This window comes from Suncus etruscus, chromosome 5, assembly GCF_024139225.1.
Source record: "Suncus etruscus isolate mSunEtr1 chromosome 5, mSunEtr1.pri.cur, whole genome shotgun sequence".
Lineage (NCBI taxonomy): Eukaryota > Metazoa > Chordata > Mammalia > Eulipotyphla > Soricidae > Suncus > Suncus etruscus.
In genome coordinates this window covers 93,596,679-93,621,369 of record NC_064852.1, presented here as the reverse complement: position 1 = coordinate 93,621,369, position 24,691 = coordinate 93,596,679, and the positions used below count along the sequence as shown (strand labels likewise).

The 24,691-nt window shown below is 40.1% G+C and overlaps 1 protein-coding gene across 2 annotated transcripts in view; it reads left to right on the top strand.

The window, feature by feature from the left end:
- RAPGEF4 (Rap guanine nucleotide exchange factor 4) overlaps positions 1–24,691 on the top strand; it is a 344,824-nt gene that overhangs the window by 243,927 nt on the left and 76,206 nt on the right. For both annotated transcript variants that reach the window (XM_049773530.1, XM_049773531.1), the window contains 5 exons: positions 12,940–13,024; positions 16,785–16,845; positions 19,696–19,772; positions 20,197–20,343; positions 22,676–22,791. In XM_049773530.1, coding sequence (XP_049629487.1) covers positions 12,940–13,024; positions 16,785–16,845; positions 19,696–19,772; positions 20,197–20,343; positions 22,676–22,791 — 486 coding nt within the window. The remainder of the gene's footprint in view (positions 1–12,939; positions 13,025–16,784; positions 16,846–19,695; positions 19,773–20,196; positions 20,344–22,675; positions 22,792–24,691) is intronic.

Here is a 24,691-nt window from a genome sequence, read left to right as displayed (position 1 = left end):
AAAATAAGGATCTATTCTGAAAATAACTCTCCTGCTAAGAAATATTGTTGGAAAATGTGAGTTTCTTCAAGGCAAAGAGATATCTTATTTTGCTTATTGGTCAGTGATTTAGTCCTTTAACATATTTATGTAATACCTTTTTTGTTCTAGATAGTAGACACTATAGTAGTTGCTAAGGCTGAAACACTGAACAAGAGAGTGCATCTTCTTTCCTAAGCTTTCTATCTAGTACTGGAGACAAACTTTAAACAACAAGTTTTATACAAGTATTATTTAAATATGGCTGCATTACTTGCTGCAAAGGAAAATATAGTAGGACACAGGATATCATATGGAGAGGAAGGTTTATGGTGATGTAGAAGGAAAAAAAGGCCATAGCTTAGCTCTGTGTATCCAAATATACAATTAATAAACCTTTGCTGAGTAAATGAATAAAGGCTTATATGGGTTTATTTTGGCGTGGGAGGTATTTGGGTCACACCCAGTGATGCTAAGGGGTTATTCCTGACTCTGCATTCAGGAATCACTCCTAAGAGATTCCCATTCACAGGGGACAACAGGGATTGAATTCATGTTGACCACATGTAAGATGCATGCCCTACCCACTGTACTATCTCTCTGGCCCAGAGAAGAGTTTATAGAAACAGTTACTGTTTGTTCCCTTAGCTCTTAGTTGCTTCAAAGGATGCACATGTGGCCATTTGATTCACAAAGATTTTCAAGGATCTAATGAAAGGGTCTAAGAAAGTAATAAAGTGGTTCTTGCCTTTGGGGAGTTTGTAATCCAATGAGAGAGACATTCCCAAATTAGATTCAGATGCAAGGAACATTTATTGAGTGCCTGCTATGTGCTAGGCACCATGATATGGACATTCAGACTAATTGTTTGATTCACCCTCATAAAAGATTGAAAGCTAGATTCTTGAGTCTCCCTAGAAAATGGGAATCTGTGCTTGTGCTGGTTTATTTATTTATTTAATTTTTTGCTTCTAAACCTCACAGCCCCAAGGAAAAAATTCCATTCTGAAGATGGACACTTTGCTGCTAGTCAGTGTACAAGGCTTCCAAAAGATATTGTTCTGGATGCCCCTGGGATTTTCCTATCTTCCAGGTTTTATGGAACAGTAAGCATTGGAAGTAGCCTAGCAGTTATCTTTTTAAACTTAGTACTCTTATATTTTCTTTCTGATGGGGTGAACTCCCACAAGATGAGAAAGTGAGAAATAGGTATCTTAATTTTTGAAAACTGACTTTCAAATAACAACACACACATACTTGCTTTCTTTCATTGCTAGAGATTCTACTTTACTTAGATGGGCAGAAAATAAACCTCTTTGATCAAGAATTGCCAGTATCACAGCTTGTCTTTGAAGGTACCAACTAAGAACTTTGCTCTCAGAAACTTGAGGGCACGTTCAAAGGTCCTGGAAATGTTGATTTTTAACTGTCCAAAATGCCAAGTCATTAATAAATGTAGAGACAGGCGATTCATTGGCACCATATCGACCGGGGCCAATTGGGGGACCCCCCAATTTTTTTTAACTCCGCACAGCTGCATTTTATAATAGTCACCACTGCCAGAGAGGTTGTAGAACTCTGATAATTACTGGGAAAGAAATAACACAATATTCTTTGATGAGAAGATTACTTTGAGAATTTGATTGTATAATGAAGATGTTGCTTTGAAAGGTATTTCCTATTGTTCCAAATCTGGGACTCACTAGCAAAAAGAAAAAAGTGTCACTTGTTTTGACAGGCTACTTAGAAAAATTCTCTGTTTATTACATTAACTGCGGCATTTTAACTGTCAAACTATGAAAGAATGTTCTGTAGTTTAAAAAACAGAATAGAGCTTCAGGGGAAATTTTTTTGGCACACTCTTGTTGCTATTGGTATTGAAAAAAAAAACATACATTCTGAATGTGAAATTAGCTTTTTATGTGATGGCAGGCAGAGTGACTCACAATGCCCAGCCTGGTTTCTCAGGTCTGCACCTGCATGGCTTTCGGGGGCAAGAGCTGTAGAATGGTGACAGCTTGTCGGCACTGTTGTCACCGTTCCCAGACAGGGCCATCAAACCTAAAATGAGCTCTCAGAGCTCATTGTTTTGATTTCATTTTGTTTATAAGTCTAAAGACAAGAGGTTACCCCGCAGCAAATGGATATGATGGAGAAAGACTCTTCTTGCTAGAAAGGTGCCTTCTGGCCACCTCTGAGCAGGTGCTTTGGATGGGGAGTCAGGGCAGAGATGCTCAGCAGGCAGGTTAGCAGCAGGGTAAAAGCTTGCAGTCAATTGCCTATGAGGAGGTGCCTTAAGGAGACATGGAAGTTTCTGGACATGTGATCCTCCCAACACTTTCTCCCAAGAAATGTGAATTCCAATGTTCACTCTGAATTCAGCAGTCTCAAACCAATCTACTGGAAGGAAAGAAGGCAGATATTATTTTCTAAGTCTATTTCTAGGTAGATCTACAATATCAAAATTTCCTTAAAAATCAGATAAATAAGTATTGCAAAAGGGCCTGAGAAAATGCATATATATTCACTTATATATATTATATGTGTGATTTATTTATTTATTTATTTATTTATTTATTTATTTATTCATTTTTGGGTTTACGGTCACACCTGGCAGCTGCACTAGGGGGTTACTCCTGGCTCTGTGCTCATAAATCACTCCTGGCAGGCTCAGGGGACCATATGGGATACCAGGATTCAAACCGCCGTCTGTTCTGGATTTTCCGAATGCAAGGCAAATGCCCTACCACTGTGCTATCTCTCTAGCCCCTATAAACCTATGTGATTTATACATATGAGTATAAAGGAATTGTCAGTAGGTTCTTTCCAATGGGTCAGAGACTCAAAAATCACTTCATTTATTTTATTGATAATGTAATATCCAGAATAGTCTATGGACATAAGGCAAAGGAAACAAGATGAACAAACAAGATGAGGAATGAAATGGGAAGTGCCTTACTGGAAGTACACTGTTCAGCTGTCTGTCATTTGGCTGATTCCTTTTGCCTTCTGTTTCTCACACTCACTCTAGAGGGCACTGGAGAGACTTTCATTTTCTCTTCATTGGCAAAGCCTACGTTAGTTGGATCTTTAGCCAAATCTTTTCTTAAGAATGTGACATTTGAAATACTGATAATTACAGGTAAATTGGCTCCCTGAGAAGAACACAGATTAGAAAGTTAAATTCAGTGGTGCCTAGAATTTTTTTCTGATTTCGGGAGGTGAGGGGTGCAGGGTTTGAACCACTTTAGTACTATTCATAGGTTGTTCCCAGTTTAGTGACCAGGAGTCAACTGCTTTTGTCAATGTTTGGAACCCTGTGGTCTCAGGGATTAAATTTAGGATTCAAGAATGCAAAACCTGTATTCCAGCCCTTTGGACTATATTTCCTACCTACTTTTAGAGTTTTACCTCAGCTGGGAAATGCCACAAGAATGCTCAAAGTTATGAAGTTCATCCTCAAATGTAAATTGGGTGAAAAGACAAGTATGACTATAGTTGCCTGATCTTTATGGCGTGATAAATTCACTTTGAAACTCTCCTTCACTGCATAACAATAACAATACCTTGCATTTGCTTTCTTAAAAAGATTGCTATGCACCAAGTGGAAGCTACTAGAATTTACAGGATAAATGATTGCATCATGTGAACCATTTCTAGGGTTTAGATTTTTCTTTCCCCATAAAAGCAGTTTATAGTCTTTTCATCACATTTATTTGCTCAAGGAACCAACTGTTGGATGACTGCCACTAGGAGTCAGATTTGAGCAAGAGGAAGAGGCATAAAGCTGCCCTTTTATAGTTTGGAGTTCATTAAAAGATGACTTCATGGTTTTAATGATTTCATTTTTAAAGTTAGTCTGTTCATTGTAGGAAGTTTGGAAATAACTCAAACGAGTCAAGTGAGAGTAAATAATGCCTCTATTCACTTCACTCAGAGATAAGACATGAACATTTTGGTGCCTGTTCTAGTTCCTTTGAATTAATAATATTTTAACTTTAAAAACATAAAATAACTTAAATATTCTTTTTTAAATTAATATCTTTATTTAAACACTGTGATTACAAATATGATTGTAGTTGGGTTTTAGTCATGTAAAAAACACCCCCTTCACCAGTGTAACATTCCCATCACCAATGTCCCAAATCTTCCTCCTCCCCATCCCACCTTCACCTGTACTCTAGACAGGCTTTTTACTTCCCTCATTCATTCAGATTTATTTATTATGATTTATTTATTGTTATGATAGTTCTCAATGTAGTTATTTCTCTTAGTGCACTCAACACTCTTTGTGGTGAGCTTCATGTCGTGAGCTGGACCTTCCAGCCATCCTCTCTTTTGTCTCTGGGAATTATTGTAAAAATGTATTTTATTTTTCTTAAAACCCATAGATGAGGGAGACTATTCTGTGTCTATCTCTCTCCTTCTGCCTTATTTCACTCAGCATAATAGATTCCATGTACATTCATGTATAGGAAAAATTTTAATAGGTACCTATATAGTCTTATGTTCTGCATGTTCCTAACACATTCCATTTGTTATTGAATGTTTAGGTTGATTCACTTCAGAGCAGTGAAACATTTATTTTAGTGCTCTTCCTCCCAAAACAAAGGGAGAACTCCTAGTTTGTATGGATAAGAGGTGGATATAGGACCTGAAACGTATTAGAAAATTTCAGCAGGAAACATTAAACTGCTTCATTCACCCTTAGAGTTTGCCCAGACCTGACCTCGTAAATGAAAGTGCAGAACTCTCTAAGGGTTCTCCTCTGAGGCTGAGGTAAGACTTGGGGAAGTGATATGCTCTTTCTATATATTGGTTATAATTTTATAAACCTGTGGGAAATCTTTGCATAGTTTGTTTTCTTTAGGCTGAGGAGAACACTCAGTGATGCTCCTTGGGTGAAGGTATTCTATACTTTGTGCTCAGGGGCAACCCCTAGCATTGCTTAGGATATATTGCTCAGCGTATATATGTAACCATATGTGAACCAGGGATATGACTGCTATGGTCATATGCAAGGCAAATACTTTATCTCCTCTACTTATTTTCCTGATCTTTCTTTACATAGTTTTAAAGGAAGGTATTGTATAGTCAATCTGCAGAAGCAGATTCTCTGCTCTCTATGGGATATGAATTAGAAGGGCCAAGGCATGAGACAGCATGCTAGATATTAATTTCTAAGAGGTTAAAATGAATTTATAGTTTAATTACAGCATTTGTGATACCGTCATTTGACCCCAATGTCTGTCAAGTGAAAATAATACTAAGCATAAGAACCCTGGATTTCTGTCTTTCAAGATTACCAGTAAGTTACCCAATATTTCCTAAACACATATCCCTTAAGCTATAAAATGACTTTAACAATACTAATCCTTTACCTTTTTCACACTGAGATTATAAAAACAAACACAATGCAGTTGTAGTTAATTATAGCCAACATTTGCGAATCACTGCTGTTTTAGGCACCAAGTTGAAAAATGATCTAAATCAGTTCTTTCAAAAGAGCAATTGAAAGGGCCAGAGTGATACTACAGTGGATGCCATTTGCCTTGCATGACCCAGGTTTGATCCCCAGCATCCCTATGGGTCCTGACCCTGCTAGGAATAACCTTGAGTGATGGCCAAAAAAATAAATAAGTAAATAAGGAACAATTTAAGAGGGAGTTATTATTATTATAGCCTTCTTATAAATGCAGAAGCAAACTTTATATGCCTAGAAAGTGAGACCCAAGATTTGCACCAAATCTGTCTCTCTCTCTCTGGAGACTGTTTTTTATCACCCACCCCAGAACAAAGGTTTGACATCTTTGAAATCTGATCTTAAACTAAATATTACTGATTAAACTCATTTCATTAAATTATTATTCTATAAAACAACATATTGTACCATCTACTGTGTAAAAAATCTACATTGACCTGTCAGACAAAATTAAAGTAAGGAGGGGCCAGGAGAGATAGTTCAATGGATAAGGTTCTTGACTTGCATGTGACTGACCTGTATTCAATTCCTGACACCACATATGGTCCCCAGAACCCACCAAGGGTGCTCAGGAATCACTCCTATGCACTGTCGGGGATGAAATAGGTGTGTACAACCTGTTTATATTGGATAAACAAGTTCACTACCCACTATACTATCTTTCTGGACCCTTTTAAAATTGTGTGTGTTGTTTTTTGTTTGTTGGCTTGTTTTGGTTTTGGTTTTGATAAATCAACCTTTGGGGTTGATTCACCCTTGGAGGTGCCAGATGACTTTGCAATGCCAGGCTGACACTTATAAAAGCAGCACCTCTGCCTTTTGAGTTATGTTTCCAGCCTAGCAAGTACTTTACTATGGAGAAAAATTATAGAGTCATAACTTAAGTAGATATTTATCATATTGTTTATTCTAGATATTTCCCCATGTAGCAGGAAATCTATCCAGGAGGAGGTAAGTCTAGAAGAACTGGGTTCCCTGTTTCTCTCCTGCCTATTTTACCATGGCTGTGCCTGGGTGGCACTTGGCACTGAATGCATCCATCATTTTATCCACGTTCCTGTGACTGTGGAGCTCCAACTCTGACCTTGATAAATTCCTTGATAAAGCTGTATTTACCAGCAGCTTTCAATATCACCTGAGCCCTCCCATCCTTTAATGTATAAACTGCTCCTCCAGCCATGCCCGTTTATTATCTTGTCTGTAACTAGACATCTCTGCAGAATGCATGCCCCGCAGAAAGTAGGCCTTTCCACAGCAGGATACCACAAATCCCCATCAGTGTGGCACCATGCAGACGCTTAAAGAAACAGGGATGCCTAATGTCTCTCCCTGTGACATCTGGGGAAGGACATTTAAAGACCAGGTACATTCAGTGGCTGCCACTCAGCCGCAGAGCATCAATTCGCTTCCTGGACTGGAGTTGTTCAGCTAAGGAGCATGTGGGTCCCCTCCTCCCACTCAGAGCCCTGTGTTCCTTGCACTCCTAAAAGTCAAGTTGCCTTTTGTCCTTGGGACCTTTTCACTACTTTTTGAACAGGCTGGGGGGTCTTATTTTCTGGCTTTCTTCTTGACTGTGTCTCCATCATCCCCAGAAAGATCAAAGTGTGAAAGATCCTTGATGCCACCGTAGGCTGCGAGAAACCTGCTTTTGGAATGTGGCTGTTGGGTCCCAGTGGTGGGTCTGACAGAAAGATCCTTGATGCCACCGTAGGCTGCGAGAAACCTGCTTTTGGAATGTGGCTGTTGGGTCCCAGTGGTGGGTCTGACTCCATGTTGGAGCAGAGGGGAGTCCTAGGAGAGGATGGACCCTCCTCGGAAGTCCTGTCCTTCAAGGGATAGGGGAAACATGGATCTTTGTGGTGACAGATGATGCAGCAATCAGAGAGGTTGGACCAATGCTCGGGTGGCATCCCTGTTTTCTTACCTGGAAGGCCTCACTGTACAGGGAACAGGTTTTGAGATTGTTGAAGATTTTGCAGATTTTGGGCCCCTTCAGAGAAGAGGTTAGCCAGTGAGAGCTTTGCTCATCTGCCTGTTCCCAGGAACTCTCCAGCTTCCAAAACTCAGCATGTGCTGGAGCAGCATATGTCCCAAGAAACCATCATGGCCAATGGCAAATCCCACCTACCAGAATGCCAACTAGGGATAGACTCATTTTAGGGTTTGCTTTACTAATCTTTATAAAGTGTTTTCTCTTACGTTTATGCAGAGACCAGAGGGATGGGTGGCTTGGTGTGCTGTGGTGTGGTCTGGCTGGTCTCCCAGTGACCCATATTCCTTCATAGGCTTTGCTTTTAACAGATAAAATGGGGTTGCTACTCACTTTCTCCCATAAATTTCCAAAATGAGGACCAGTTTTGCAGAATGGAGCCATTCTGCATTTTTTCTTCTATGTATGTTGAGTGGGCAACTCCTTATTAGCAAATCCTCCTTATTAGCAAATCTTTCTTATTAGCAAATCCAGGATTCTCATGTACCTACTTTGCTTTGAGGCTTCTCCATGGATATATGGACATCACAGGTAGTGGCTATTGAATTCATTCTAGCCATGCACTTTGCCCTTTACCCATGTTCCATATGAGGTGTGGGTATAACCTCTGTCTGGAGCAGAATAGATTTCTGGTTACCCAGCCAGCCCTCTCCTGCCCCAGTCTGATCATTTGGTCTAGTCAGTCCTTCCATACTCTACTCCGCACATATTCTCTGCCCCTCAGCTCCATGTCTAGCCTGCAGTGAGAACCTTTGTGACAGGCAGCCAGAGCCTTGTGTAGTTTCAATGCCTTTTCAGACTTTAGGAGCTCTTTTCTAACACACCTTAAGCATAGCAGATGAGAATCTGGCTCCCAACGCTTCTTGGTCCCACAGGAACAAAAGAACAGTAAACCAAAAGAAACATTAAGAAGAAATGTTTAGGAAAACAGGCAAAGAGCCAGAAGAACAGCAGCCAGGGAAAGGAGCTTCTGGCAATACTCAGTGGTGTAGGACGATGTGAGGTTGAGTCAGTTCAAAAGCTTGAGTGTTGCTATCTTGGCTCCCCTCTTCCACTCTTTGGGGTCAGTTCCAAAATTTATTGCAGTGGCTTAAAGTACACCCTTTTACCATTATGTCCTGCATACACTACACCAAGGCTTTCACAGTTCTTCATCATGTGGTAAGACTTGGATGAGTAGTAATTGTTTTAAATATAAAGGGATTTTGGGGTCAAAGTGATAGTATAGAAGGTAGGACACTTGCCATGTGCAGTCAACCCATGTTCAATCCCCGACATGCTATATGGTCTCCCAAAAACCTCCAGGTGTAATTCCTGATGACAGAACCAGGAGTAACTCCTAAGCACCACCAGGTGTGTTTTTTGGCTTTGGGGCAATACCCGGTGACCCTCAGGGGTTACTCCTGGCTCTGCACTCAGAAATCATTCCTGGTAGTGGAGGGAGGACAACACTGGTGATGGGAATGCCCTCATTCATTACTACTATGTGCCTTAAATATTACTGTGAACGATTTGTAATTCACTTTGCCCACAATAAAAAAAATAAAAAAGAAAATCATTCCTGGCTCTGGGGACTGTATGGGATGCCGGAGTTCGAACCGTGATCTGTCATGGGTTAGCTTCTTGCAAGGCAAACACCCTACTGCTGTACCATCACTCCAGCCCCAAGTATTTTGGTCTTTAAAAAAAAAAAGTCTGGGAGCCCAAATGGTAGCACAGTGGTAGGGCGTTTGCCTTGCACACGGCTGACCCAGGGCGGATGCAGGTTCGATTCCCCAGCATCCCAGATGGTCCCCCAAGCCAGAAGCAATTTCTGAGCACAGAGCCAGGAGTAATCCCTGAGCACCACCCGGTGTGGTCAAAAAAAAATGGGGGAACCATATGGGATGCTGGGGATCAAACCTGAGTGCTGCCGGGTGTGGCCCAAAAATAATAAATAAATAAATAAGCAAAATAAATAAATAAATAAAAATCTTACCTACTTCTAAACACAACAGTGATCCACTCTCAATATTCACACTTTGGATATATCAAGATTATCAGGCTAAATGCTAACCTTTGCTTTGCCCAGCCAAGTTCTTCTCCTTTCCCCACGCCCCACCTCATGGAGGTGAGAATGAGAGATTGTTTCTCTCTTAACCAAGCTGCTGGGAATGTCTGTGCTTTTTTGCAGCAGATGTCAAGTTGTGGGCTCAGCAGGGCCACATCTCGAGTGCAGAGTCCTAATCCTATTAAGTCAACCTGAGATTTCCTGTTGTATGCTCCTAGAGTAGGCTACAGACTGAGGTGATGTGGTTGACTTTTAAATCCTCAATGGATCCTGTTTTAAAATCCCCGCATCTAAGTCAAGTAGGAGATTAGGCCCCTTGCTAAGAAGTCTGGGCACCTTCCACACCTTAGCAGCTCAAGCTTTTTTTTCTGGTGTCTTTAGGGGTCCCCCTTCTTTCTGAGTTCCACCAGTAAGCACTAGATTGGTGCCCAGTTGTGTACTTCTGCAGTGAGCCTTGCCAACTCCTGGGGTGTGGATCAGTGCCTGTCTGCAGTCAGGAGGAGGAGCTGCAGCCTCCATTGGTGCTGAAGAGAAGCAACTCACCCTCTCCATTCTAGGTTCTTAATCAAGCTGGCCTGGAGAGAAGGAGGGATTGGGTATGCACAGGGCCTCCTTCTTCCTAATTTACTTCCAGGCAGTTGGGTCTCTGCTCCATAGTATTAGACAACTACACAATTATTTCATCCAAGTCACTACTTCAGAATATTTCCAATTCCATTTTGGTTGCTCAGAGTACTTATCTAAGTATTGATTATGTTCCAGTGGTACTTTGCAGGGACTTTGATTATACTTTTGTGATTTGATTTCACTCAAGGGTGTACATCTTGAGTATAATTTTTGCTAAGTTTACTTTTTTATTTTTACTTCCATGAGAAAAGAGAATGGATATAGTCATAGTCACTGCCCCTGGAGGGCTTCTTTCTCTCTTTTGGGAAGGCACTATCACCCATGTTGCAATAGCATTGCAGATCCTATGCCATATGGCTGGTGAGCATTTTTTTTTCTGAGGTTGGTACTTGGTCTTTGGACTCCAATACCATCATCACACTCTGTAAACTTATTTGACGAAGAACATTTTTTATAATATAATATCATGGTCCAGAGGGATAATTCAGTGATTAAGGTGCTTTTTTTTTTTACATGTGATACCCCTGGGTGGATCCCTGGCATTGCATAAAGTCCTCTGAGTACAGAATAAAGTGTAAATCATGAACATTAGGGCTGTGTGGTCACCAACCAAATTAAAAAACTGTAAATAAATAAATAATTGTGTCATGGGGCAGAGTGTGAGACCAGAGGGTAGGATACTTGTCTTGCAAGCAGCAGATTCCCATTTAAATCTCTGCAGCACATTGGGTTCTCTGAACACAGCCAGGAATAATACCTGAACACAGAGCCAGAGTAAAATCTGAGTACCACTGAGTATGAAACAATCACTCTCCCCAAATGAAGATGAATGTCACGTAGGGCAGAATGCCAACAATAGATCATTCAGGTTTACTTGTACAATATTTAGTAATATTGAATGATGTTGTTCTTTGTTGAGGTTTTCGTAAATCTATTGGGTGTGTGATATATAACAGGTTCAGAATTGCACAAGTTGCTGAGTGAGAGTGTGTCCTGCCTGTGGGAGGTTGGCTTTATAACCCATTCAGAATTAGCAATCTATTGGGTTTAAGTTTCAATATAATTAAAGAGAGCAATAGAAAATCCAAATTGCTGACCAATCCGGCCTAGAACTGTTGATATGATTAAATACTATTAGTAATTTTGGAATCAACATTGATAGAAAAAATAATTAGTAAATCACTCAATCCTCCTAAATTAGCATGTCCTTAAAATTCTCATGCTCCATCCTTTGAAACTTAGTTTGGGTACTAGTTTATAATAAATTTGCATAGTATGCTAATGAACACTTTGTGGAACTGTAGTTGGCCACAGAGCAGAATTTGGGAAATGTGGCCAGGTCAATTTCTTATTTTTAAGTTTCCTAATCACTAACACTATTACTTGCTTCTGTTCATTTCATGCCGTCATCTGCTTAATATCCTCTGGCAGAAACCTATTAAATAAACCGAAGAATGTTTATGTAACAAAGTGCAAAGTAAAGCAGAAATGTTATTTTGGCAAGTAGAGGTATCACTCAAGATTTGAAGGAACTTGAATCATTTATCCTGGTGAAATCAATTGTCCCTAAGGTTGTTGAAAGAAAAGTTTTGTTGTTATTGATTGGGACTCTAATGAAAGGCACTTTATAGGAGCTGCTGTCTACAGTAGCGTGTTTCCAGTCTATTTAGTCTATTCCCCTTTTTTACAAGCAGTTACTCATCACTTTCCTCATCCCCATCTATTTCTTCCTTAATGTGTTGACACTGGCACATACTACTGGTGCCTCACACTTGAATATGGTTTAATTAATCCATATTGCAGTAAAAAAAATCGATCTGTTAAATGAACAAGCACAACCCTAGTTGTGCTGGGACTACCACCGTCCCCTTAGTTATTTTACCACCTACTCTCTGGGGAACAGATCTGATCTACAGAATGGGAGCAGAGTCCAACTCCAATGTTAGTGAAGCTGCTCATTCCCCTGACACCAGAAGGGAATGTTTACTGAACATCAGATTTCTTTATTTTTTCCACCAACAAAGCCCATTCACATCACTCATTTCAAAAATTCTTTATGGGGGGCTGAAGCAATAGCACAGAGGGTAAAGTGTTTGCCTTGCAAGCAGTTGATCCAGGTTTAATCTCTGGCTTCCCAAAGGGTCCCCTGAGCCTGCCAGGAGTGACTTCTGAGCGCAGAACCAATAGTAACCCCTAAGCACTGCTAGATGTGGCCCAAAAACAAACAGTCAAACAAAATTTCTTTACAGGACTGGAGCACTGGATACGGCATTTGCCTTACATGCAAGTTTGACCCCTGGCCAGGAATAATAGCTGAGCACTGCTGGATGTGCACACATTCCAAAAAAGACCAGAAAACAGGGACCCTGAGTGACAATAATATAGCAAATGCCTCACATATGTTCATTGCAGAATTACATACATAGACACACACACAAAATTCTCTGTGAGGGACAAGGGATATAATTATAACTGCCTGGCACAGTCAAGTCTGAGGATCTGATACCCTGAGAAGCATTTCCCCTTAACATCCCTGAGTATGACCCTGATAAGAGGATGATTCCTATTACAAAACAAATAATCAAACAAAAAAAACCCAAAAATCAAAACAACCCTTTAAAGATAATAATGGTTTAATTTCTATCTCTACCAGTATCACTTTTAGAGATCTCTACTAAGAAATCCTGAACATGCTACAGATCTCTGAACCTATTTTCTTATGTAATTTATCTTTTTTATGTTCTCATTGTTTTGTTGTGCTGTTTTTAATAGGCCTGGCCAGAGGACTCTAGATGACCTAGAGATTATTTATGAAGAGATCCTTCATATTAAAGCCTTATCACATCTTTCTACCACAGTAAGTTGTCTCTTAGATTATCAAAGGGGCACTTAGAGTTAAATTAGCTATTAGAAACAGTAGAGACTATGAGGGTATGGGGAGTGATGGGTGGGCATTTTCTTAAATCACCCTGATTCTTCGCAGGCAAGGTTAAGAATGTTGTCCCAACAACCAGCTCTTGCTAAGGACCAAGTATTATAGGGTAGAACAGTTGCCTGTGAACCCTAAACCCTAAAGCATCATAACATGAGTAGTAATAGAACATGTGATTCAGCTTTCCAAATATGAAATTTGGAACTGTCAGGCATGGACAAAAAAGACAGGACCTAGACAATGTTCTGAGACCTTCCCAAACTTTCAAGCCAGAGAGAGAAAGAAGAAAAATCACAATGACCACACTGGCTTTCCAGAAACCTGATTTGCCAAGTTTTTGCTTTAGATCCCAGAAGTCTACCCTAATTACAAAAGAGGCAGAGGTTCCATGGATTTTCAGTTCATATATGTTAGGGCCTGGGGCTATACCCACTGCTTAAGAATTTCCTAATATCATAAGCAAAAAGAGACCCTAATCCACTGCTGTTGGGAATGTTGACTGGTTTGGCATTTTTAGAAAACAATATGGCTCCTCTTCACAAAACTGAAAACTGAGCTTCCCTATGATTCAGCAATTCTATTTCTGGGACCAAAAACTATTTAGAAAAGATATTTGCACTTTTAATGTTCATTGCAAGCTATTCACAGTTGCAAAAATCTGGGAACAAGCCAAGTGTCTATGGGTAGATGACTCAATAAAGAAAGCATGGTACATATACACAATGGAATATTACTGTGCATTAAGACAGTATTTAATTTTTTCCTTTGAAGATCTGTAAATGATCACGCTGAGTGAAGTTAGCCAGAAAGAGAGGTATAGGCACAGAATGACCTTTCTCATATTCAGGATATAAAGAAACATAATATAATAACTAATGTTCAGAGGCAGCAGAAGCTGGTCCTCAGAAGAAAACTTATCACAGGAAGGAGAAACGGAAGGGGGGTGAGCACTGTGACAATGGTGGAGGGAAGAGGTCACACTGCTGGAGGTTATGGTATTGGGATGCTTTGCATGAACCTCTACATGAATTGGTTTGTAAACCACAGTGCTTAAAATAAAACTTTAAGGGCCCGGAGAGATAGCACAGCGGTGTTTGCCTTGCAAGCAGCCAATACAGGACCAAAGGTGGTTGGTTCGAATCCTGGTGTCCCATATGGTCCCCCGTGCCTGCCAGGAGCTATTTCTGAGCAGACAGCCAGGAGTAACCCCTGAGCAATGCCGGGTGTGGCCCAAAAACCAAAAACCAAAAAAAAAAAAAAATAAGAAGAGAAATATCCAACATATGTACACAAGAAAATACTGGGGAACCAGCAGAAAAAATAGATTCAGTGCAGATTTTTACAACTTAGATGAAACAGGAGGGCACCTGTTAAGTAAAGTAAGAGAGAAAAGGACAATTACCAGGTGATGTCACTCATTTGTGGTATATGGAACAGGCAGTGTGGAACAATTACAAATGTTTGGCCTTTGAGAAGAAAACTGGGATTACTAAGCAATGGGGAAAAAAGGGGAAAAAGGAAGAAGAGGACTAAAGGTTACATAGGGACAGTGGCTGAGGGTTGCAGGCACTTTGGTAATAGGGTGTAGAAGCTGTTTACATCAACACCGTCAATATTCACATTCTGTAAACATGTTACCTAAACTATAACAATGAGAAAATAATAGAGCTCAAATGAATGTGATAAAATTTTAATAACATAACTGAGGTTCATATTTTTATACTATTTAAAAATTTTATTAGTAACATTTTTAAAAAGAACAAAGCATATGCCCCAATGGCAACATCTGACATCCTAAATATCCTAACTAGCTATTTAAGGTTTTCAACAGAAATTTGGCTTCCTAATAGCAGAAATGCTTCCTTCGATGGGAGGAGCAGATTGTTTCCATGTTCCCAGGCCATAGGCTGGGTTGGTTCCTTTTTCATTGATTGGCTTGTTATTCCTACTCCCACCGCACTATACTGTTGCCTATATCACTGTCCAATTCCCTTCTCTAGGGAGCAGCTTCCTTCTTGGCTGCAGGCACTGAGGCTTTTGTCATATCCCCAAGCAGAGCAAACATCAGTCTTTCCCCTTCAAAGCCCATCAGGGTCAGCCCAGTATGCTAGAATGACAGGGCTGTGGTCTGGCCCTGCTCCCCCAATACCAACCTGCATTACCATGCTCAGGTCCAGGCCTGAGAGGTCTCTCCTGCCCCTGGTCAATGCAGGAGCCCTACCATATAGGGAATAGGAAAGCTGTTTCATGGATGGGAGTTGTCTGGAAGGTGGGCACAATCTTCTTTTCTCCTTTGAACCTCACTAACACAGGGACTGTAGGAAACTCTAAGGCTACTGGTGGTTCTTAGGATACATCATTTTAAGATCATGATTTGCATTTATTTTTATTTTTAAAGCACCATTATGCATGATACGGTTGATATTGGTAGAGTTTGATAATATTGATCATGATAAAAGTTTCTTGCTTGCAGCATTCTAGTCCCACAGCCTCTACCAGAGTCACTACTTCCCTCCACCTTTGTCTCAGGACCCTCCTTCCCTCCCCCAGCCTTCTCTTTCACAGTAAATTCAATTCTGTAGACCATTTCTTAGGTTCTGCTGCCTTTAGCCATTTGTTATTTTCTTACTTTGCCTTTTTGCACCCCACATATAAAAGAGATTCTGTGTATGTCCCTCTCCTTCAGACTAACTTCTCAGTGTGATACTCTCCAGATTAATTCACATGGCAGCAAATTGCATAATTTCCTTTCCTTGTACCCAAATAGCATTCTGAAATAGTGTGTCTGTAGCATAGTTTCCTTGGCTATTTATCTGTTCTTGACACTTGGGTCATTTCCATATTTTGGCTATTGTGAATAGTGCTGCAACAGTCATAGGAGCACAAATGTCTTTTCTGAATTGAATTCTTGAGCCTTTCTGGGGTAGATGACCAGGAGTGCAACTGCTGGAATGTCAGGTGAAAGCTCTTTTATTCTTTATTTAAAGAAGTGTCCATATTGTTTTCTAAAAGAATTGAACCAGTCAACATTCCCACCAGCTGTGGATGAAGATCTCTTTCCCCCAGCAGATTTGGATTCTTTTCAAATAAGCTGTCTGTAAATAGAAATCTGCTCATGTTGGGGGCCAGAGAGATAGCACAGTGGTAGGGCATTTGCCTTGCATGCAGAAGGACATTGGTTCGAACCCTGGCATCCCATATGGTCCCCAGAGCCTGCCAGGGGCAATTTCTGAGCGTAGAGCCAGGAGTAACCCCTGAGTGCTGCTGGGTGTGACCCAAAAACCAAAAAAGAAAAAGAAAAAAAGAAATCTTCTCATGAATGTAAGTTGAAATGTTCAGCTTTAAGACATTGCATCCCCCCACCGTTCCTGTTTTCCCACAGCCAAAGAGGAGAAAGTGGTAGGACCCTGCACTAGCCAGGAATAAGGGGGTCTAAACTGTCTCTGGGACATCCCCCTGGAATGAGCAGGATCCCTTGTTCTTTAGCTATTGTCCAAGCTATCAGAATCTCGAAGCAGGTCTTAAGCATGTGGTTTTCCCTGAGTGGAGCAGCAGCAGCAAGTGGGAGACAGCCCTGTGATAGCAGGACAAGGGGTGGGGACAAGCGGTAGTTCTACTGGCCAAGTAAACCAGCCCCACTCCCCGTGACATACTGGTTTCTGCATCCATTCTTTTTCTCTCCTAGGTGAAGCGGGAGTTAGCTGGAGTTCTCATCTTCGAATCGCATGCCAAAGGAGGCACTGTGTGTGAGTAAATCTGCTGAACTGGGGCATTGCACTCTGTGAGGGAGGTAGTGGAGCATTCCCCCTGATGCTTCCCTCTCCTGGCCCCAGTCTGACTTTTGGGGGGGTGTGCATGCAGGCATGGTGGTGGATGTGGATAGCACCATTGTTTACTTTTTACATGTATGCAGGCAGTCGCTAGCCTAAATTTTTCCTCTGGTCCCTGTCTTTTAGGCCTAAGACAATGCTTTAGTGTTGATTTTGTTTTTGGTTTGGTTTTGTGTCCACACCCTGGAGGTACTCAGGGCTTATTCCTTGTTCTGTGCTCAGGAATTACCTCTAGTTTTGCTCAGAGGATCATTTGGAGTGCAGAGGATTGAACCCAGGTCAGCCAAGTGCAAGTCAAGAGACAAGCTTACTGTATTAAAATCTCTCTGGTTACTAGGATTTAGCTTTATTTTCAGGGTTTTTTTTTTTTTTTTTTTGGTTGTTGTTCCAAGGCAGTGTTTAAAGGAGCCTACTTCTCAGACACAGTTCTTGGCAGTGTGGATTCACAGTGACCTCCCTCATTATGAGGCTTCAGAAGAACCAATCTGTCTCTCCTGCTCATGAGTTGGGATGATCAACTCTCCTGCTTTGCTTTTCTTTGTTCACTTTTGCTCTCAGTTTTAAGCCTGAGAGAGTTTTACTGTGCCCATTACTTACACAGTTCTCCCCTAGAGGACAGTTCCCCAAACAGTTTTGTGATCTCAATTAGAAACCAGAATCGGAAACAATATTGGGAAAAGAGAACACAAAATGATCTAGGATGGCATTTCCCATGAGTCCGGCAAACAAACCCCAGAGTTAATGGTCCTCTCAGATCAGGAGAGGTGGTTTTTTCTGATCCTGCTTAGAGAATCATAGGCCCCATCAGCCCCAAAGGTTCTCAGAGGCTCTGAGGTAAGAAAAAATATTTGCTCTATTGTTGCAAGTCAGCCCCTGAAGAGGTTGACTGATGGAGGGATGGAGGATGAGGCCTTTCTCTTCCAGCTCAGACCACACGTCTGTTACCCTGTTCAGTCGGTGGTTCTGAGGTGAATATGCAGGAAGAAAGCCAACAGGCAGTCAGGCTTCCGAGGAAAACAGCTCTTTATTCCGTGAAGAGGCCGAAGCCAAAAGGCCTAAGAATAGGCCCCAGGAAACAAGCTTCTCACCTTCCACAGACCCTTGCTTTTATGCCCCCAAATCAGGTACCACCCAATGGTGGGATCAGGTACCACCCAATGGTGGGAGCACAATCAGGTACCACCCTAGGGTGGGAGCAGAATGCCAGGTCACACCCTAGGGTAGGGCACAATCACGATCAGGTAATTTAATAATTCCATTTAAATGTTTACATATACAACACTCTATTTAAGCCAGTACTTCCTAATTCCAATGATACACAGACTATGCTTTAATGAGAACCTGCTAACTTCAAGGAACATTCTTTGAAAAGCCTGACTGTCCTCAGGTTGTCTTGTGTTAGTCAAGTAAGCAAGGATCATGAACTGTAAAAGCAAACGACTGGTAACAGTTATATTTTGAGGCCAGAGATAGAACTGGAGTTAAAGCAAAATCAACCCAATTGGATCCCCAGTACCACAGATGGTCCTCTGTGCATCCCCAAGAGTGACCCTAGAACTAAACCCAAGAGCAAGCCCTGAGCACAGTTGGAGAAGGCCCAACCCCCCTAAAATAAAATAAATAAACAAATTAGATTTGAAGATGTTTTACTTTCAGTCATAAAACATGGTGTTTTTCACAGTGAATATTTATTTTGGTGAAACTGTACTTTAAATTTTAAATTTTGTTTTCATAGTATTTTTATTTTTGTGATAACTGATTTAGCATTAAGAACATTTTATTCAAATTTGATCATTTTTATTTTAATGTGAAATGTTCCAATATATCAAATAAAAAGGTTATTAAATATCTGTTCATTTTTATCTAGCATTGTCATGTTTCATTCATTTTTTTTCCTTTTTTTTTTTTTTTGATTTTTGGGTCACACCCTGCAGCACTCAGGAGCTATTTCTGGCTCCACACTCAAAAATTGCCCCTGGCAGACTCAGTGGACTATATAGCATGCCAGGATTCGAACCACCATTCCTCTGCATGCAAGGCAAACACCCTATATCCATGCTATCTCTCCGGCCCCTCATTCATTATTTTTTTAAAGAGTGAAATTATGTGTACCATTAAGGCTACTTATTTCAGTAATTCTTACTAGATATGTAGTGGTTATCATTCTAACCAATTTTTTTTAAATGGTATATGGCAATGATTTTATTTGATTACTTACTTACTTATTTTGGTACTGTGGTTTACAATTAGTAGGATTTTATGCACAACACATTTCCACACCATCCCCTCCACCATTGTCCCAGTATCCTTCCCTCCCCATCTTCTTTGTTCCCTTCCGTCTGCTGTGATAATCTTCTTATTGAAGATTATCTTAGTTTCTGTTGCTGTTGGGTATTTAACAATGATTTTACATGTTTTCAAACATCACACTGCTGACAGATTACTCTTAAAAACTATTTTCTAAGCCCAATATGTCTTGATGAATTCTAGGGGAAGTGTATTGCTTAATAAAATGAATTTCTGGTGAATTGATATCTAGTAAAAACCTGTCTTTTAGATCATAGCAAGTAGAGCTATGTTCCTGTTGCTTTCGTGCTCTGCAGAAAAGGGAATATTACACCTGAATAAGTTAATATTTTCTAGTAGTTTTTTTCCTTCTGGAATAATGTTTAATTCTGGAGCCTTAAAAATGATGATTTGATAAGTATAATTTATATTGATGTGCTTCTATTCTTGTCATAAGTCTTTTCATCTTTTTGTATCTAGTGTTTAACCAGGGAGAAGAAGGTACCTCCTGGTACATTATTCTAAAAGGATCGGTGAACGTAGTCATTTATGGAAAGGTATATTATCTTTATATATATATATTTATGTGTATTTTTTCTTTTAAAATTTTATTGTGCTCAACTTGCTAGTGTAGCTCTAAATAATAAGTATTGTTATACTATAATTAAGCTTGCAACAGCATAGTTATTCTGTAGAAAGGACTTCATAGCAACCCAAATCACAAACTAATACTAATAATTATATTACTGATTTTGAGTTAGCTAACCCCTAATGTAAATAGATGATAATATAGTATAGCTGAAACTAGGCCACATATCAACTTGTTCAATTAAGAAAAAACAGCAACTTTATTACACAGCTCTCCTTCAGTATCCGCGGATATGACCCATCTTTATTCAACGCATAGGGGAAGGGGGGAAGTGATCTGTAAGAGGCCAGAGAATGGTTGCTCCTTCTCAGAAAACTTGTTCTGCTTTCCAGGGTGTGGTCTGTACCCTGCATGAGGGAGATGATTTTGGCAAGTTAGCACTGGTGAATGACGCCCCAAGAGCAGCCTCCATTGTCTTGCGAGAAGACAATTGCCATTTCTTAAGAGTAGACAAGGAGGATTTCAACCGGATCCTGAGGGTAAGTCCAAGGCGATGTGCACTGAGACATTTCCTACATTTCCTGTTGCCAGAGAAGCCAGACTTGGTACAGCGTTGATTGAACAGTGCTGTGCTGGATAGATACTAGAGGAGCAAGGAGACTTGGTCACAGGACTGGTAGAATCCATGTCCTAAATGCATCCTATAGACCAGAGATGCTGAGATTGCATTATAACAGGTTCCTTCTTTATCTTTATGTTTTTCTAACCAATGCCAATGTTTTATATACAACTCCTATGTTGTCTGATCAATTTGACATTGTTTTACTATAATTTATAATATCATGCTTTAGTCTTTATGAACATTTGTCTGAACCCATCCTTAAGCATGTGCCTTTGATTCCTTATTACAAACGTTGCTTAAATATAAACCCCTAATTGCAAAGCAAGATAAATGTGAAATATTGTCATGCTATAATATAGGAAAGATGCTACATGGAAGTAAACTTGTTCCTTATCAAGTAAAATGAGGACTGAAAGATGGAAAAAAGACATTCATTTTATAATTATATTATTTTGTTTTGTTTGGAAGTCACAGCCAACATTGCTTAAGGCTTACTCCTGGCTGTGTGCTTAGGGCTCATTTCTTGTGGGACTTGAGGGCCTATATAGGGTGCTGAATCAAACTTGGGTTGGCTGCATGCAAAGCAAGTACCTTGCTCACTGTACTTTCTCTTCAACCCTAAGTACTTATTTTAAATTGCATTGAAATTTAATGGTAAGCTGCACTTGTTCTCTGTTGTGTATATATGGAGTTTATCATCAACCAAAAGATTGTTTTGAATAATTAAATCAGGACTATTATCTTGAGTGTAACATAAAGCTATTTAAAATCATTGGAAAAAATTGGGTTTTGTTTTACACCAATGGTGCTCAGGCCTTACTCCTGGCTCTGTGCTCAGGGGTCACTGCTGGCAGTGTTCAGGAGATCATATGTGGTTCCAAATATTCAAATTAGGGAGGACCAACTACATGCAAGTCAAGCTCCTTACCCCTACACTCTTTTTCTTATTCCTTAAAAATGATTTTAGGGGCCGGAGAGATAGCATGGAGGTAAGGCATTTGCCTTTCATGCAGAAGGTCAGTGGTTCAAATCCTGGCATCACATGTGATCCCCCGTCCCTCTCAGACGGCAAATTCTGAGTGCAGATCCAGGAGTAACCCCTGAGCACTGCCGGGTGTGATCCAAAAAAAAACAACAACAAAAAATGGTTTTTGTAGATTTACAATTGATTACTCAGGCTGCTCATAGCTCATTGCTTGGAGAACCCTGTGATGTCAGGAATCAGACTTCAGGATTACACATGGAAAGGATACACTATATGCCTTTGAATTATTCCCAGTCCTCAATTTGATGTTCTGAGTAGTCTTTTGAGTAGCAAGAAAATATAATACTATAAAAACTATATACCTTCATTAAAAATCAGAATAAAAGAACTTTCTGTGCTATCTGCCACATTTTTTTATTTTAATGGCTATCTGCCACATGTTTTTATTTTAATGATATATAAATAGGGACTAAGGAGGGCCCGGAGAGATAGCACAGCGGCGTTTGCCTTGCAAGCAGCCAATCCAGGACCAAAGGTGGTTGGTTCGAATCCCGGTGTCCCATATGGTCCCCCGTGCCTGCCAGGAGCTATTTCTGAGCAGACAGCCAGGAGTAACGCCTGAGCACCGCCGGGTGTGGCCCAAAAACAAACAAAAAAAACAAAAAACAAAAATAGGGACTAAGGAGACCACTTAAAGGGGTGGAATTCATGCCTAGCCCTAGGTATGTTTTTACAATTACTAAACCCCAAGTTTGATCCCTGGTACTTCATATCCCAGCCCTACCACTACCCAGGTGGCCCTGAAAACTCCACTTGGATCACTGGGCCTAAGCAGCATTGCATTGCTGGCCCCAACACTTAACTGCTAGGCTGAGTGTCTCCAGTAGTGGCCCCACGCTCTTGAGTACTGCTTGGTAGCATCCCCATTAAAAATTTATAATAAGTGCCTTTACTTTCCTATCTTCCTCTATACTGCCTTCTCCCAAAAGGCTCCCAGGACATAGGCAGACTCCTCAATACTCTGCTGTTTTTGTGAATCTGGGACAAAAACAAGAGTTTTTGTTTTTGCTTAAGAAACACATGCCTCAAACCTCATCTGGTCGTCTCTCTAACCATTGTAGCCCTTGACTCTAGAAATGAACTTAATTTGTAGACTCAACAATTAGCATCACAAGCACCAAATGAGTTTCTGAAGCATTTGAAATTTTTTTCATTGTCTGAGACAAATGACAGCATCTGTATGTGGTGTAATTTGTATTTCCAGGACGTGGAGGCGAATACAGTCAGACTTAAAGAACATGACCAAGATGTCTTGGTGCTGGAGAAGATCCCAGCAGGGAACAGGGCTGCTAATCAAGGAAACTCACAGCCTCAGCAAAAGTAGGTTTTCATCCAATGCTGCAATTGCCAGACTGTGATTAACCTTTACACATGGTATGGTATCATCATTTCTACAATAGCATGGTCTCCCTTTTTTGTAAAAGACAGCCCCGTGTGTGTGGGGGGGTAAAGAGTTGGGAGCAGTGTGTGTATGTGTGTGTGTGTGTGTGTGTGTGTATGTGTGTGCGCGCGCGCACGCGCTCACGGTGAGGCAAGTTTTTCTCTATTGACTAATCATATCAGTATAACGCACCAATTTCTAGCTCTTCATTGAGCTTGTAGCTGCAATATTCTGGAAGAATATTACCCACTTGAACATTATCTGTATGTAGTATTCAAAACTAAGAAAGCATTGGAAAGAACAAGTGACAAAGGAGTAGGATGCAGTTCAAAGGTGATAAGAACCTCTGATGTTTAAATTTCATTTATAGAATTTCTCAAATATTTTCATCTTGATGTCAGGAAAAGCATCTTTGATGGGAACTCAGTTCCAGATACGAGAATCTATCGATTGCAGCTGGAAGCATCCATGTGGTCTCTTGCTTATTTCTGCTAATGTCAAAACATTATTTGCTCTTTGCTTCTCAGGTTCCCTGTTGAGTCTTGTTCAATATAGCATGTTCAGTTATATCTTTCACTGCAGCTTCCTCCATGAGACTTTCATTTAATGTGCCAACATTTGAATGTTAAAACAAAAGGATTAGGAAATGTAGTGCTAAGAAAATTACAGAAAATGACAGAATCTAGTTTTTAAAATAGATTCATTTTCAATCTCAAAATAATAAAAACACCAATTCTGTAGCTGGAGAAATGTCACCAAATAATATGTTGAAGGCGAACACTTCCTGAGTAATTTTTCTTTGTTTGCTACGTAAACAGTGTCTTCTTTAATCAGGCACTCAGGATAACTGAATTTTTATTGTTTATACTGTAAGTCTAATACATTTTCCTATTTCCTAGGAAGGTGGGAAGAAATACATTATAGAATAGTCAGAGATTATTTTAGCTATTTTATCTAATCTATATTACAACTCCTTTTAACTGATGGAGAAATTTAGGCTCAAAGAAGCAAGCTGCTTGCCTTAGAATACAAAGCTTGCAGTGACTGAGGTACAATTCAAATCCAGCTTACCAACTACTAAGTTGGAGCTCCATCCTTTTCCAATTTTCTTTAGCAAAGTATTGTTCTCTATAAACATTACATTCTCAACACTGTCCAATAAATAGTGAAAACTGATAGATTTCAAAAAGACTCACATTAAATGAACATTTTAAAACTGTCCTTGCACTTACAGTCCTATAAAATTATTATTCAAAGTTCTTTATTAAAATTAGATTTTCACTATTATCTATTTTTCTCAAATATTTTTTATAAATTCTTTAATTAGGTTTCTATGATATATGTACTTCCAAAATTGTTCATCACTGGCTTTCAGTCATACAGTGTAGACACCCTTCACCAGTGAGCATTTTTGGTCACCAATGTCCCCAGTTTCCCTCCCACCCTCCCACTTGCCCTCCCTCCAACTGTCTCTGTAGCAGACTTTTTTCTTCTCTCTCCCCCCTTCTCTTTATCTCTCTCTTCCTTATTTTTATACACTGTGGTTTGCAATATTGTTACTGAAGGGGTATTGTGCATATCACTTTATCTTCTTTCAGCAGCCAGTTTTTGTCCAAAGTGATCATTTCCAACTATCACTGTCATAGTGGTCTCTCTTCGCCCTAACTGCATTCCCCCCATTATTTATTTGGTGGAAAACTTCCTACCATGGACTGGTTCTATTGACTTTCATTTCTATTAGTATCTGGATATTATTACCATATTATCTTATTTTTATATCCCACAAATTAGTGCAATCATTCTATGTCTATTCTTCTCTTTCTGACTCATTTTGCTCAG